Below are 13,710 nucleotides of genomic sequence, written 5' to 3'. Positions count from 1 at the left end.
TTACACTGTCACATGCTGCAGAGTTGCATTAGATAAGCTCTTGAGAGTAAATAGTTTAGTATTAGAATAAGACCGAAAGGTTAACAATAAGTTCTCCTTTTGGCCTTATGTTGTAGAAAGATTTGAATTTTTTATAAATTCAAATCTTTCTACAACATGTTCAGTATGAGATGATTAAATATTCCAAAATATGCATCTTACAATGTAGTGTAGTGGTGTCTTGTGTTGCTTTTTGCCCTCACAAAGCAGTGCAAAAAGCCATGCTAATCGCTTGTTTTGATGGAAGTTTACTGCGCTTACAAGGTACAACGTTATTTACATCTCGCTCTATTTTATTGACACCAATAAGATGCAGCAAAATATGAAGGATTGAGTCAAAGCTGATGCTAGAGGATAATTCCAACACTGGACTGTCACTATGTCCACATTGTCTTGTTGACTTCTCATTATTGTCTGACCTTTGCACATTTTGCTCCATGTTTTTCAAATCAAGTGTCGTTTATGTCCCAGAAAACCAGGACGCTTCAGTTTATGACCAGTTTTATTTTAGGTTTTTAAATGTTCATAAAACATTCACCTCTTTGTGAGGCTGAAGAATTTGAGGCTTGGCACGTTCTGGTTTTGTGTTTGTCACGATATTATTTAGTTACAAAAGAAAAGGTCAATACAACAAAAACACTCCTTTTTGACCATAGAAGATAATAATAGTGTTTTTTATATTGGTATATATATACCATGTTATAAGACAATTGTTGTTCAGAAAAGGTTGTTTACTGCAATTTTTAAATAAGATAAGATAAGATAAGATATTCCTTTATTGTCCCACATGGGGAAATTTCGATACTTGATCACTTTGGTTCAAGTATATCTTCATATTTTAAAACGGCTAATTATTTAAATAAAATATATTTATATAGTGGCCACATCTGAATAATAGAAGTACGCCTATAAGATTATCTCACATGTATCTATACTATATTAGTCTTATTAGTGAAACAATCTCCATGGTAACACTCAGGGGAGGAGCTTGAGACTGAAAAAGTCGCTTTTTGCTTCATAAGGTGTTTTTAGTAATTCAGTGATACTGCAAGGCTGATGAAACTAGAGTTGTGATTAGTCTGCAGTTTTGTCTTGGAAAAAGTCTGCAAATCAAAATGAATGTTTACTGCATTTAAGAGTGAATGATTGCCTCAGGTATTATCATCTAAAGATAAAATGATGATGATTATCACGATAAGATATTATGATAAGAGAAAGTTTTTTATTACCGACAATGGGGAAATACACAGATCATTGTTTAAATCACCAAAATGAATACGTCTATCCTTCTAAACGACAGTAGAGCAGTGATTGTATTTTGTTTGTACAGACTAAAACACAAAAAGACCTTTCACTACAAACAAAAGACATTCAATTAAAATGTCAAAAAGGAATAAACAATGAACTTACTTTCGTCAACAAAACACTTAAGTCATAAATATTCTCCGTCTAGAAGCCTTCAGCCTGCATATCTCAACATTCATTTTGATTAAAAAGGCATTTAAAAAGTCTCAATATGCAACAGAAGTAATCATTTGACTAGTCGACTGATCAAGATGATAATTGCTGACTATAGTTGACGACTAAAGTAATTGTTCGTGACAGCCCAACAGCCAAAGCACAGTTTTAATAAGAAGATTGAGTGGATTTGCAGCGCTATTAGCTCTCTCTCTCTCCCCCTCACCCTTGCCTTCTCTCTTTCTCCACCTCCCCCTCTCTTTCCCTCACTCTCTCTCCCTCACTCTCTCTCCCTCCCTTTCCCTCTCTCCCTCCCTTTCCCTCTCTCTCTCTCTCTCTCTCTCTCTCTCTCTCTCTCTCTCTCTCCCTTTCCCTCACTCTTTCTCTTCCTCTCTCCCCTCTCTTTCTCTGTGTCTGCATCTGTGGGCGAGACAGTCTGAGTCTATCCCTCTGCTTTTGTGGCGCTCAGAAGGTCACATCTTCCAGGACCGCTACCATCTCAATATTTTTCCTCTCCTCCTCCCTTTTCCCCCTGCTTTTCACGGATCAGCGTGTACTCTTTTTATGGACTGTACCGAGACTCGACGGTTGAGACATAACTTCACTTCTGGATGTGATGAGGGTTTGTCTGGTTCAACAAGCTGCAGCTAAAGAAGCACCGAGGTATGAACGGTTAATACAAGGAGGATTTGAATTGATTTATTTACCTTTATAAAAAGCAAAGATGTCAGGTAATGCAGGAAGTGAGAGAAAGCTATTAATTTTAGAGGATGACTTAATAAATGTAGGATCCTGTCTAGTTTGATTCGTGCTAGCTCGGATTGTTGATCTGCTTATTGTACCTACATCTGCAAAGAAAACAAAGACTCTGTTTTGAGCTTTTCTGAGATCTCTTGCATTTTCTTTGTACTTCATGCAGCTCTAATATGTTCTAACTTGACGGGATGGCTCTAGATCTTTCATCAGTTAACAGGCCGATGTTGTCTTAATTGACAAATTAAAAATGGACTTCAATTATTTTTATATAAGGATTTATTTAGACCGTGAGAAGAAAGCATGGAGTGAGTTAGCAGAAGTAGTGCGAGTGACTGGACAGTTTAATCTCCATTTTTACTAGAGATCAGTCGATTTGTTTCTTGTTTGGTTTTTTATAAGATTTTTTGGCCTGTAGGCTTTATTTGACAGGACAATGCAGGGCAAAATGGGGATTAGATGAGGGAAGGACATTGCAGCCGACAGCGCTGCGGACCATGTGACAGGCGATGTGTGCGATCTACTCAGCCACGAGCTGCACGGTATTCATGGTGTTGTTCATGGCCGATGCAGATACCAGTTTAGAATCCAGATGATATTTTTGGTCCAATATGTATAGCAGATTTGGATGATTTTCCCCTAATGATGTAATGATGTTATTTACTACAAACAAAACACAGCCCTAATCTCACCAGCAAGATTGCCAGCGGTGCAGGCCCTTTAACCAATCACAGAGCAGTATTGTGGTTTGTGCGGAAGCCGAAACGACCAAACCAAAACGAACATGGCGGCGTTAGAAAGAGGACTGTCCTTTCCTGAACTCTGGATTTAACACAAGTTAGATTCTTCTGCTTCTTCCGCTGTTGTGACGCTTCGAACGATCAGAAAAGAGCAGTGTCGTCACGTTTTATGCAGTGTCCTCTTTGCACGTGTTCAAATAAACATACAAAACAAAATGGAAATAAAGAGAAATAAGCCGCATATCTGATAAGTTCAAATATATATATCGGGCTGGGTCTATCTCAACTTTTCATTTTCGAAGATGTTCACCATATATCTTAGTTCTGGCACAAAATCATACTCGTGTTTAGCACTTTTGTTAGTGCCACACCCCCTTTTTATCAATGAAATGTGCACAGGGTCTGTCTTTATGCAATCTAGAATTTCTTTTGCCAACAGCAGTTCAGATTTAGTTCCTGCTAAGTTTCAGTTTTAATCTGGTGTGAGCAAATGTAATCCACCTTCATTAAACAAAACCGTTGTTATACCGTTGTGCAATTACTGTGAAATTCATGTGCAATTCATGTGCAATTACTGTGAAATTCATGTGCAATCTATGTGCTGTCGTGACACATATTCATGTGCAATTACTGTCGGGATCACATGCAATGGTATTTATTTATTTGTCTATGGGAGTTTTTATTTATTTATAGGAGATCTTCTACTGAAAGTGTTTTTCAGACTTCCTATACGTGATCTGTTCTTCTGTATCTACCTCTGTATCTACCTGCGTTGCACCAATGAAATTTCCCCATGTGGGACAATAAAGGAATATCTTATCTTATCTATAGTCCTGCTCCTCAAGGTCATGTTCACTGTTTACCGTCAGATATGCAGGTAGTTAGACATAATACAGGACCTGGAAATGGACACGATCACTTTTGTCAATGTTAAAGATTAAAGCTGGATCAGTGTTTCCAGGTGAACGTAGCTGGACTTTATCTCACCTTTTTAACACAGAGAAAACATTAACTCCAGAAGAGCGCGTGAGAGGCGTCCTTCATACTCCAGTTTGTATTTGAACGTAAGCATAAAAGTGTTTTTCTGCAGAGGAGAAGAAGCAGCAGCAGGTAAATGACTTGAGGAAATCAAAGAGGGCACTCAGAGTTTGGTGCAACAGAGGAGAAAATGCACAAAGCAAAACCCCATTAGACAAATGAAAGGCGTCTCTGGTTCAATTTGGGAGATGTGCTTCATGTATTAATGGCTTATGACCGACCAGGCTCGTTTTTAAACCTTCACCGCGTTTAAAGTGACGGAAACAAGCCTTATATGCTTTTAGTTTATGGCAACAATTGCAATTATGTGACGCAAATGTGCAAAAACAGCCAAAGCAGTTAGGATTAGGGCTGGGCAATATGCTTAAATAAATGGATAAAAATTGAATAAAAATGTGCTATTTTGATCAAATTGCCAGTCAAATTGTGATCACGCATTTTCTCACAAAGTCTGGACAGTCTTTGCACAAGTCAGAGGAATGGCGATTCTGGAAAGGGCACAAAAGACCCCAGTTGTGACGTTGTGGGTGTTTCTTTGGTGGAAAGCAAAGAAGAGTAGCTTTGACTCCAAAATGGTTTGCAATACATGTCGTAGTAAGTCACCAATAAGCTTTGAATAACTACAGTAAGCAACTTGTACGCCCCAAAAACACGGCAAAAAAGCAGCATAAGCACTAGAGCTGCAGGATTAATCGCAATTTTAATAGACGCAATTACCAAAAATTGCCGTAATTTTCTCAAAACATCCAGTATTATTCTGCATGAAAACTACTGATCCCGTTGTTTGGATCTGTGCAAACATGTTTTGTGATACATAGTTTGTCAGTTCATAGTTCAGTCGTTTTGTCAATTCTCCTGGACAAATTCAAAATGTGAACTTTGATCAAAACGCAAATCCAATCGCAATGTTTGTCAGACAAGTGCAAAGATACCGGGTTTATATGAATCGTGACTGAATTGTTAAGCGGTTCAATGAAATTATATGATATAAATCCCCAGTTGGGTGGGATTTCATGTCATTATTTGTTTAGCTTTTGCTGCATACATTTTCCCCGTGACTGAACAAGAAGAGCCTCTTTTATGGAAAGAAATGATGACCAAGTGAAGCCAGACTAAACCAAATCACCAAACCAAATAAAGCCTGTTGAGTCAGAAGCGTGTATGGAACAGCCCTCAGCACAATGCAACGATAAACCTGAAAACCAATGGATTTAACAGTTTGAACATGGAAAGCTGGACTCTTTAACATTATTTTTGAATACGCTTGAAGCAAAGTTATCCACCTATGAATCCTGGTAAAAGCACTGGGTCATCTCGGCGCAGCCTCGAGATCCTGGTGAGAAGCAGCAGCTGGAGGATTTAACATTCAACCTATATATGTGGAGTCAAAAGTACACGGTGTACCCTCAGTTTCACGCTTTGAGTGAGGCGGGTTGTGTGTGCGAGTTTCAGAGGAAGAGCAGATGAAGAGCAGATGAAGAGCAGCAGTGTTTTACAGACGTGCAGCAGAGTGGCTCTTTGGATGCGGTGGTACATTTCTGCAGATGGCGCCTGTGTTTATTAATATTGTAAATCATTTATTCATTTTAACCCTTTGTAGCGCCTCCGTGTGTTTGTGTACGTCAGTGGCAGGAGCAGCAGCAGCAGCAGTAGTTCAGGGCAGTGGCATATTGAGCCGAAATGAGATTCAGGCAGAGCGGAACAAAATAACACAGATTTGTTTTTGTATTATTAGAAAAGGCAAATGTCGAGCTCTAGATTCAGCTTGAATACCTTTTTGACCAAGAGCAAGCTGGTTTTAAAGTAATTCAGTCCAAGCCAGAATCTGAACCTAACCAGGACTTAAAGCGGGACTTACAGCGGGACTTAACCCGTTACCCTTCCACCTGTGCACCAGTTTTCAAATTAGAAAAGTTCTCTTACATCATCACTTTTATTTTCGTGGTCAATACCAGCAAGTTATACATCATTTTAAAGATTATTTTCTCAACAAAACGAATATGTCATTGACTTACTATCATTGAATAATATGCCCCAAGAAGCAATTGCCAATAGTTTGTGAGAAAGTCTCAACTTGTCCCACCTGTTTGCTGTTTATGACGGACGAAACGGCTTTCAATCTGTACATTCTGTCCGTAAGAATCCATAGAAAAACAATATCCATTGTATTTTTCCTGAAGTTATCCGATTTTGAGATATTGTCAACAAAGTTTTCTTCAGTGAAAATATTCAGATGAACGCTCGTCCGATGCATTTCTCTGTCCATAACAAATGACCTGTTTGACTTATAAGATCTTTTCTTCAGACTGTTGGCTACAGAATACGACCATCCGCAAAAAAAATGCGCCGCTTCCGACTAGAGCTGGGTTTCGATTAAAATTTCAAGAATCGATTCGATTAAAATTTTTACGTTTCAAAATCTTTTTTTTCCGATTTTCTCAGATTCCATCCGATTCGCTCTGATTTCGATCTGATTTCCGATTCGATTTCGATTCGATCCGGGGGTTATTAAAAATGAAAAATGTATTTGAACCGTTTCCTTCACTTCATGACTGTGTAGAGAAGCAACATATTAAAACTAGTATTATATCAATATTAAACAGCAAATCTTACAAGTATTGGTAGTTACTGATGGAAGACTGATGAAAAGGTTAAGGGTCAATCTACCTTCAAGAAAGATAATTCAGGACAATAAATGGAGGACATCATTGAGGTGACTACATCTGCAACTGTGGATTCTACTGGGACACTAACCAGTGCATTATTATTATTATGCTTGAAAATAATTAAGAATTCACCCAAAAGCGGTTGCTACCAAAAGCATTTTTATTTTAAAACTGCTCACACACTGCCAGTACTGAAACTGGAAGTAGCATTTTTCAAACATTTTTTAATTAAAAAAAAAAAAAATTAAAATGTTTTTAAATAATAAAAAGAAATCGATCTTTGGACGTACAAATCGATAATCGGTCATTAATATGCAAATCGATTAAAAATCGGAAAATCGATTTGTTCAATCCAGCTCTTCTTCCGACGCACATGGTTCCTCTGTTGACTTCCACATATGCGTATGGCGTAAATTAAGAGAACGCAGAGCGCCGTTTGGCGTAAATTACGGCGCTCGTTTACGGCGCACCGCGTTAAAAGCGCTGCTTTATTTTGTAATAACGTCGGAAAATACGCTACGATTCGCCGCTCCTAAGTGGCGGAGTGTAATCATATTGGCTTTCCAAAAAACACCATCTCACTACATCACTAATCGCACCAACACTGAAGAAGAGACAGACCAGTTAAACCAGTTCAAAACCAGTCAAAAAGAACAGGATTGCACCAGGTCTAGGACGAGACCAAACACACAAATCAAAATGACTTCATTGTGCTTTCTTTATACACCCATGACTTCACTGCACAGTCCTTCTCTCTTGGCTCAGAGTCTGGGCGTGTTTCTCTGCGGCGCCACCTTCTCCTCCGCCGCTCGCCGCCAGAGAAGCGCTTGGCAGCAGAAGGCTTTCGTCTCTGCGGCAGCTGTGAACGCAATGGCACGATCTGACTCACAAATGTGCGCTATTATTGTCCCTCTCCAAATGGTTCTCTGGAATAATGTCGCCGCAGTCCAGCCATGCGTGATTTAGGCGTGTCGCGGCTCTTCGTTTGCATGTGGCCTTTCACATAACGGGCTGTTGTAGTGTTCTGTATGAGGCCGGCGCTTCTTTCCTTATCTCGACTCACGGTTTGATGCAGTCGTCTGGGAAACGCTGACGCAGCTCGTGTAAGATATGAAACGGTTATAGTGACGTGACATGAGTTCATTTGCCTGTAATGGAGGCTGTGTCGCTGTGAATCATGTTGTGTTAAGCGATGCGTTCTCTTTTTCTGTATTGTACAGGAGGATTTAGCTACATCACTTGTTTGTGTTGATGTCTGTGTAGTTTGTCTGGTGTCAAGGTTTTACGAACTGCACTAATGTATGATGTATTTAATTGGTTTTGGTTTTGAAATCATATGAATATGGTGTGTGATCAGCAGTCATGTTTCTGTCATTCCGTCCCAGGGCAGCTATGATTACGGAAATGGCTTTAAAAATGCGATATAAAGCACCTTTTGGGAGTTTAATTTTGTTTAGTAAAATATTTTGTCATAGTTTTATCAAATTTTGCTTTATAAAACTACCGTATTTTCCAGAATATAAGTTGCACCGGAGTATAAGTCGCACCAGCCAAAAAATACCAAAAAATGCATAATGGAGAAGAAAGTATGAATATAAATATAAGTATAAGTCGCACCCCGGCCAAACCTATGAAAATACGGTAAATTTAAAAGCACTCATGACTAAAACTATGACTAAAAGTAGATATATTGGTAGTTTCAAAGTACAAATAGTTTTCTTGCGTTGCGTAGTGTAATGTTGTTATGTAAGACTATTAGATTATTACGACATATATTACTGTGGATTATCACCTTTCCTTCCTGTGTTTCCTTGCAGGTTTCCCTGAGCTCCAGAGAAGATGTCGACCATGGTTTACCCTCGCGAGGAGAAGCTGGAGAAGCTCTCTCAGGAGGAGATCATCTCCAACACAAAGCTGGTGATCCAGGGGCTGGAGGCGCTGAAGAATGAGCACAACTCCATCCTGCACAGCCTCCTGGAGACTATCAAGTGCCTGAAGAAGGACGAGGAGGCCAACCTGGTCCACGAGAAGTCCAGCCTGCTGCGCAAGTCTGTGGAGATGATCGAGCTCGGGCTGGGAGAGGCGCAGGTCAGAGCAGACTCAGTACAAACGTGGTCAGAACATAATACACAGTTTTCTACTCATGCTGGTGGTGTAACTTTGGCCTAAACGCAACAAAGCTTTTTCCACAGTCGGCTGTGGAACCATTGTGTTCTAAATTATATAATCTGAATGTAGACACTGATACCATGGCGGGAAAGGCCAAAGTGACATTTAATTTAATTAGAAAATAGTTTAGCCTTCATTTTAGGTTCAGAAATATTAAGTTCTCATGACTGACATGCATCAGTCTAACCCAGGTCAGAGAGAGAACCAAGTGTGGAGTGAGTGAACAATACAGTATAAAGCGTAGAATACTGTACAATAGTGGCACAACCCGTTTAAACAACTTTAAGGATTAAAGACACTGTACTTGACTTTCACTTTCATAGAAACTTAGAAAAACAAAACTAGTTCATTTTAAATTGTTTACAGCCGTCCAAACGTATTCCTCACTTTCCGCATGTGTTTCGAGCCTCCTAATTAAGGGTTTATAAGCACTTTTCACACCTTTCAGAGGCCAGCGAGACACGGTAATGCTAACAATGACTTCGTGGTTCTCGGATGATAAAACGCTTTATAATTTGAGTCTGACAACACACAGCAGTCTGATTTAGACTCTTAAGACAAATCTGTACTGGGGCAAAACTAATCTTGTTCAACTATATGACCAAAACTGGATACAGCCACTTGCACAAACATAGCACCTGAAATAGCAACAGAACACAACCAGTTCTTCACAACTATAGTGCCATAGTGGACAGTTTCCCCTTTCTATAAATAAACCAGGCGGTGATTATGCTTCATTCCACCTCTCGCCTTCCTCTTCTCCTCTCAGCGTTTCTCTTCTCCTCACACTCGGCTCTAACACTGCTCCCTGTGGCTTCTCTGTCCCTGCCCCAGGTGATGATGGCCCTGTCCAACCATCTGAACGCGGTGGAGTCGGAGAAGCAGAAGCTGCGAGCTCAGGTGCGCCGCCTGTGCCAGGAGAACCAGTGGCTGAGGGACGAGCTGGCCAACACCCAACAGAAGCTGCAGAAGAGCGAGCAGAACGTGGCCCAGCTCGAGGAGGAGAAGAAGCACCTGGAGTTTATGAACCAGCTCAAGAAGTACGACGAGGATGTCTCGCCCACCGTAAGTAACGAGGAGGTGAAATGATCTGAAACGGTTTGGGATCAGGCAACACCAGCACATAGTTTAAATCATCATGCTCACACTTTCATACTAGGCAATGTGGGTTAAGTGTCTTGCTTAAGGGCACGATGACAGGCACAATTGTTGTCAGGTTAAAGATTGATTATTGGCAATTTTGTGATCTAATACCTAACCAAAAAGTTTAATTTTCAATGTCAATTCAAAATGTACATAATAACAGGATTGTACAGTATGACTGAGAGCACAGAACTCCAAACTTAATCAAAATCCCATTGTAAATGTGTGATATTCAATAAATATGATACTAAGAGCCATGATTTTCTTGAGTGCCGCATGACCACGCTGCGAGAAGAATGATTTCAGTCAGTTTTTTATATCACAAACGGATTTGGTTTTTCCTGCAAATTAGATTTCTGAATCAACATCTCGAACTAACCAATTTGAAGTCCTTCTGCATATTTATTAATAGTTTGTTTTGGGAGAATATCCGATTTCCAGCTAAAACGCATCAATTTCATTTCACAGACACCACTGACCAACAAAAGTCCTTCATAGACTGAATGTTGCCAGGAAAAGTGACCGTATATTTTGCTGCATCTCGTGGACTCCTCATCCTAAAAGACTTATGCAATGTAGTGTAATCCGATCTTAGAGAAATGCTTGTGGTTAGTAGATATTTCCTGTTTCCTGTAAAGTCATTTTTCAGGTAAACTCTTATTGATCTCTGTTTGTGCTAAATCCAAACGTCATCCGAACACATCCTGAGTCATAAATATATCCGAACAAAATACAAGTACACATTATAACATACATGACATACATTTTGTGCATCATTATGTCACAAGTGTGTGCATCTTTAAATGGATTGAGGAAATTGACAAATCCAGCATCAAAAAGTACTAATTTTGTCAAAGTACAGTTAAATATTATATAATTTTTTATACTTTATACAAATTCACAGGTTTTTAAAAATACAGTCACAATTTGATTTAAACATTTCTAATTGTATCTTCCTCAAAGTAGAATGAGCTTTCTTGTCCTGGAAAAAGCCTTAAGCTACGTACAGACCGCAGACGCCTAATCGCGCCCAACGCAGAATTTGAGCGCGTTTGAAAGTTTACGCACCGAACGCGCGCTCTCGACGCCCCGGGCACTATACACAGGCGCGCGTACGGCGCTCGAGCTCTCTGCGCACATGCGTTGTTGCATGAGCAGTGGAGTTGTTGTCGGTGCGGCCTTTCATTGTGTAAAATGGCGGATATCGAGAGTGTTGTTTTCGCATTTTCGGTTTGTTTCTGTCTCTGTATTTCACCGTGAATACATCGTACAACTCCTTTCTCCCACACACGGCCACAATCAGTCTTTCGTCTGCCATTGTTGACGAGCAAGGAAAAAGTGGCGCTTCTTGGGGAATTCCACGGGGAATACCGGAAAATGCGAGGGAAAATACGTACGTACGTACGTCACTGGAGCATCAGCTCTGATTGGCTGCTGCGGCGGCTGCTACGCTTCAGCTGCCAGAGACCTCAACATATCCGAACGCGTTGCGTAGGCCGCATCGGCCGGCTCATACGCGCGCTCAAAGCGTCAAGAGCTTTTAAGGAAACGCACCAATCGCGCCGCAAAAACAAAGAAATTGCACCGCGGATAACGCACTACGCGCTCGACGCGCGTTTACATAGACTTTGAATGTAAACTGGACGCTTCGGCCGCGGCGGTGTGGAAGCCCCTTTAATCACAACATGAATAAAGCAACAATCTGTTATAAATGCATATTATGGCAGTATGATTTTGTAAACACGAGTCAGACCCGTCGCTATGAATTTGTGCATCATTTGACGAGCTTGTCATTGTTTGTTGTGTGAATAATTTGATTAATAGCGCTGTGTCTCAGAATAATGAATGGTCTTTTTTCACGTTCTGCAGCAGGAGGAGAAGGACAAGGAGACACCCAAGGACTCGCTGGACGACCTGTTCCCCAACGACGAAGAGGATCAGGGACAAGGAAGTAAGAGCATTCAAAAGAGTGGTGGTGGTGGTGGTGGTGGTGGTGGTTAAAGGAAGAAGAAGAATGTTTCATCTATATTAAGATACATTTATGGGTGTATTAGTATTAGAATGTAATGGATCTCAAAGCTAAAGCAATGAGCTTAAGTTAAAATTGTAAAGTTATCTAGGTGAAGTCAAAGTTGTTAAATGTGTATTTGTTGCCCTCACAGTGCCGCACCAACATAACAGTGCGGCGGTGGCTGCAGCTCAGCAGGGGGGCTACGAGATCCCGGCCCGCCTCAGGACCCTGCACAACCTGGTGATCCAGTACGCGTCGCAGGGCCGGTACGAGGTGGCCGTGCCCCTCTGCAAACAGGCCCTGGAGGATCTGGAGAAGACCTCGGGACACGACCACCCCGACGTGGCCACCATGCTCAACATCCTGGCCCTGGTCTACAGGTGAGGGCCCTGTGTTTACAGACACTTTTATTCAGTTATGTTTATGACGCCGCCAAATATAATTGTATAGTCAGACGCCTACAGTGTAATCTGACAGGAGACGGGATCACTGATGGATGGGATCACTGATGGATGGGTCAAATGCAGAGGATACATAGCCCAAAAGGGGCCATAAAGTGTACCTTAACCGTGAAGAATACTTTGAGATAAAAGATGATCTGAGGTTTTTGTTCAAATGTTAAATACCGTATTTTCGCACTTTTTTCATTTTTTTTGCCAGGGTGCAACTTATACTTATATACTCATACTCCAGAGCGACTTATATTTGATATTATTTTCACACTTGCAACTGCATTTCATACTCCAGTGCAACTTATATTTTTTTAAATGTTTTTTTCTTCTCTATTATGTATTTTTTGGCTGGTATTTTTCGACTTATAGTCAGGAAAATACGGTGCCTGACATTTTACCCTTAGCAGTACTTTTGAGGTAACAATTGAGCCATATTGTTCTTATGCCCAATTATTTCAGACAGATTTTGAATTCACTTAGTTTTCTCCAATTAAAAAGTCAGATCATTGCTAACGCTAATAAACTATGAACTAATGAAATAGTTTGGGGTACTTGGACTTACATATGAACTCTTCCTTCCCAGCTAGTGTCCTCGTAATGTCTCTAAATCTTCTTCTGGGCTCTATATTTCCTGAATGTTTTTACTGTCCAGTGTCAGTCGACGTGCGTGATCATTGGTTGATTTCTGACGTCTCTTGTGTTCGTTGTGCAGGGATCAGAACAAATACAAAGAGGCGGCCCATCTGCTGAACGATGCCCTGTCTATCCGGGAGAAGACACTTGGGAAAGACCACCCCGCGGTAAGTCTGCTCCTGTTTCCACGGCAACCACAACATAACGTGATCATTACAAGCCTTAGAATTGTCTGGTTAGTTTCAAGGATAACCACGTACGTTTAGTGTCATAGTGTTATAATTAGATCTGAAAATATGTTGTTAGGGCGATAAATAGCTCTAGTTGTTGTAATGTTTACCAAAAAAAAATATCTTAATGTCAGTGTATTACCCAGCCATTTGCTATGTTGCATTTATGGCACTGTAGCACCTGTTCCATGGGCAGTATAAGGCTAAATGTGTACACAAAGTATTTGTATGAAGTGGTTTACAAGGCAAAGTAATTGCTCGTGTGTCTGCGTTTACATTATGAACCTTTATTTATACAGGGGAAACCAGTTGTGTCGTGCTCTCTTTGACAATGGTGCCCTGCCCACACAAGGAGTACAAAAAAGCATTTAGTGTTTA

At 40.5% G+C, this 13,710-nt stretch overlaps 1 protein-coding gene across 4 annotated transcripts in view; it reads left to right on the top strand.

Annotated features, from left to right (window-relative positions):
• LOC140351671 (kinesin light chain 1-like) overlaps positions 1 to 13,710 on the top strand; it is a 39,808-nt gene that overhangs the window by 2,051 nt on the left and 24,047 nt on the right. For 3 of the 4 annotated variants that reach the window (XM_072437608.1, XM_072437610.1, XM_072437611.1), the window contains exons 2-6: positions 8,512 to 8,782; positions 9,698 to 9,928; positions 11,876 to 11,957; positions 12,169 to 12,397; positions 13,182 to 13,269. In XM_072437608.1, the coding sequence (XP_072293709.1) occupies positions 8,534 to 8,782; positions 9,698 to 9,928; positions 11,876 to 11,957; positions 12,169 to 12,397; positions 13,182 to 13,269 (879 nt within the window). In that variant the 5' untranslated portion in view covers positions 8,512 to 8,533. Of the gene's footprint in view, positions 1 to 2,002; positions 2,161 to 8,511; positions 8,783 to 9,697; positions 9,929 to 11,875; positions 11,958 to 12,168; positions 12,398 to 13,181; positions 13,270 to 13,710 lie in introns of those variants that run through there. The other variant, XM_072437609.1, reaches the window with a different exon arrangement.

The sequence above is a fragment of the Eucyclogobius newberryi genome, unplaced genomic scaffold (assembly GCF_026437365.1).
Source record: "Eucyclogobius newberryi isolate DKJ021-1_F unplaced genomic scaffold, fEucNew1.0.hap1 SCAF_8, whole genome shotgun sequence".
In the NCBI taxonomy this organism is placed as follows: domain Eukaryota; kingdom Metazoa; phylum Chordata; class Actinopteri; order Gobiiformes; family Gobiidae; genus Eucyclogobius; species Eucyclogobius newberryi.
The sequence above is the reverse complement of the archived record's forward strand: the minus strand, read 5'-3'. Positions and strand labels throughout refer to the sequence as shown.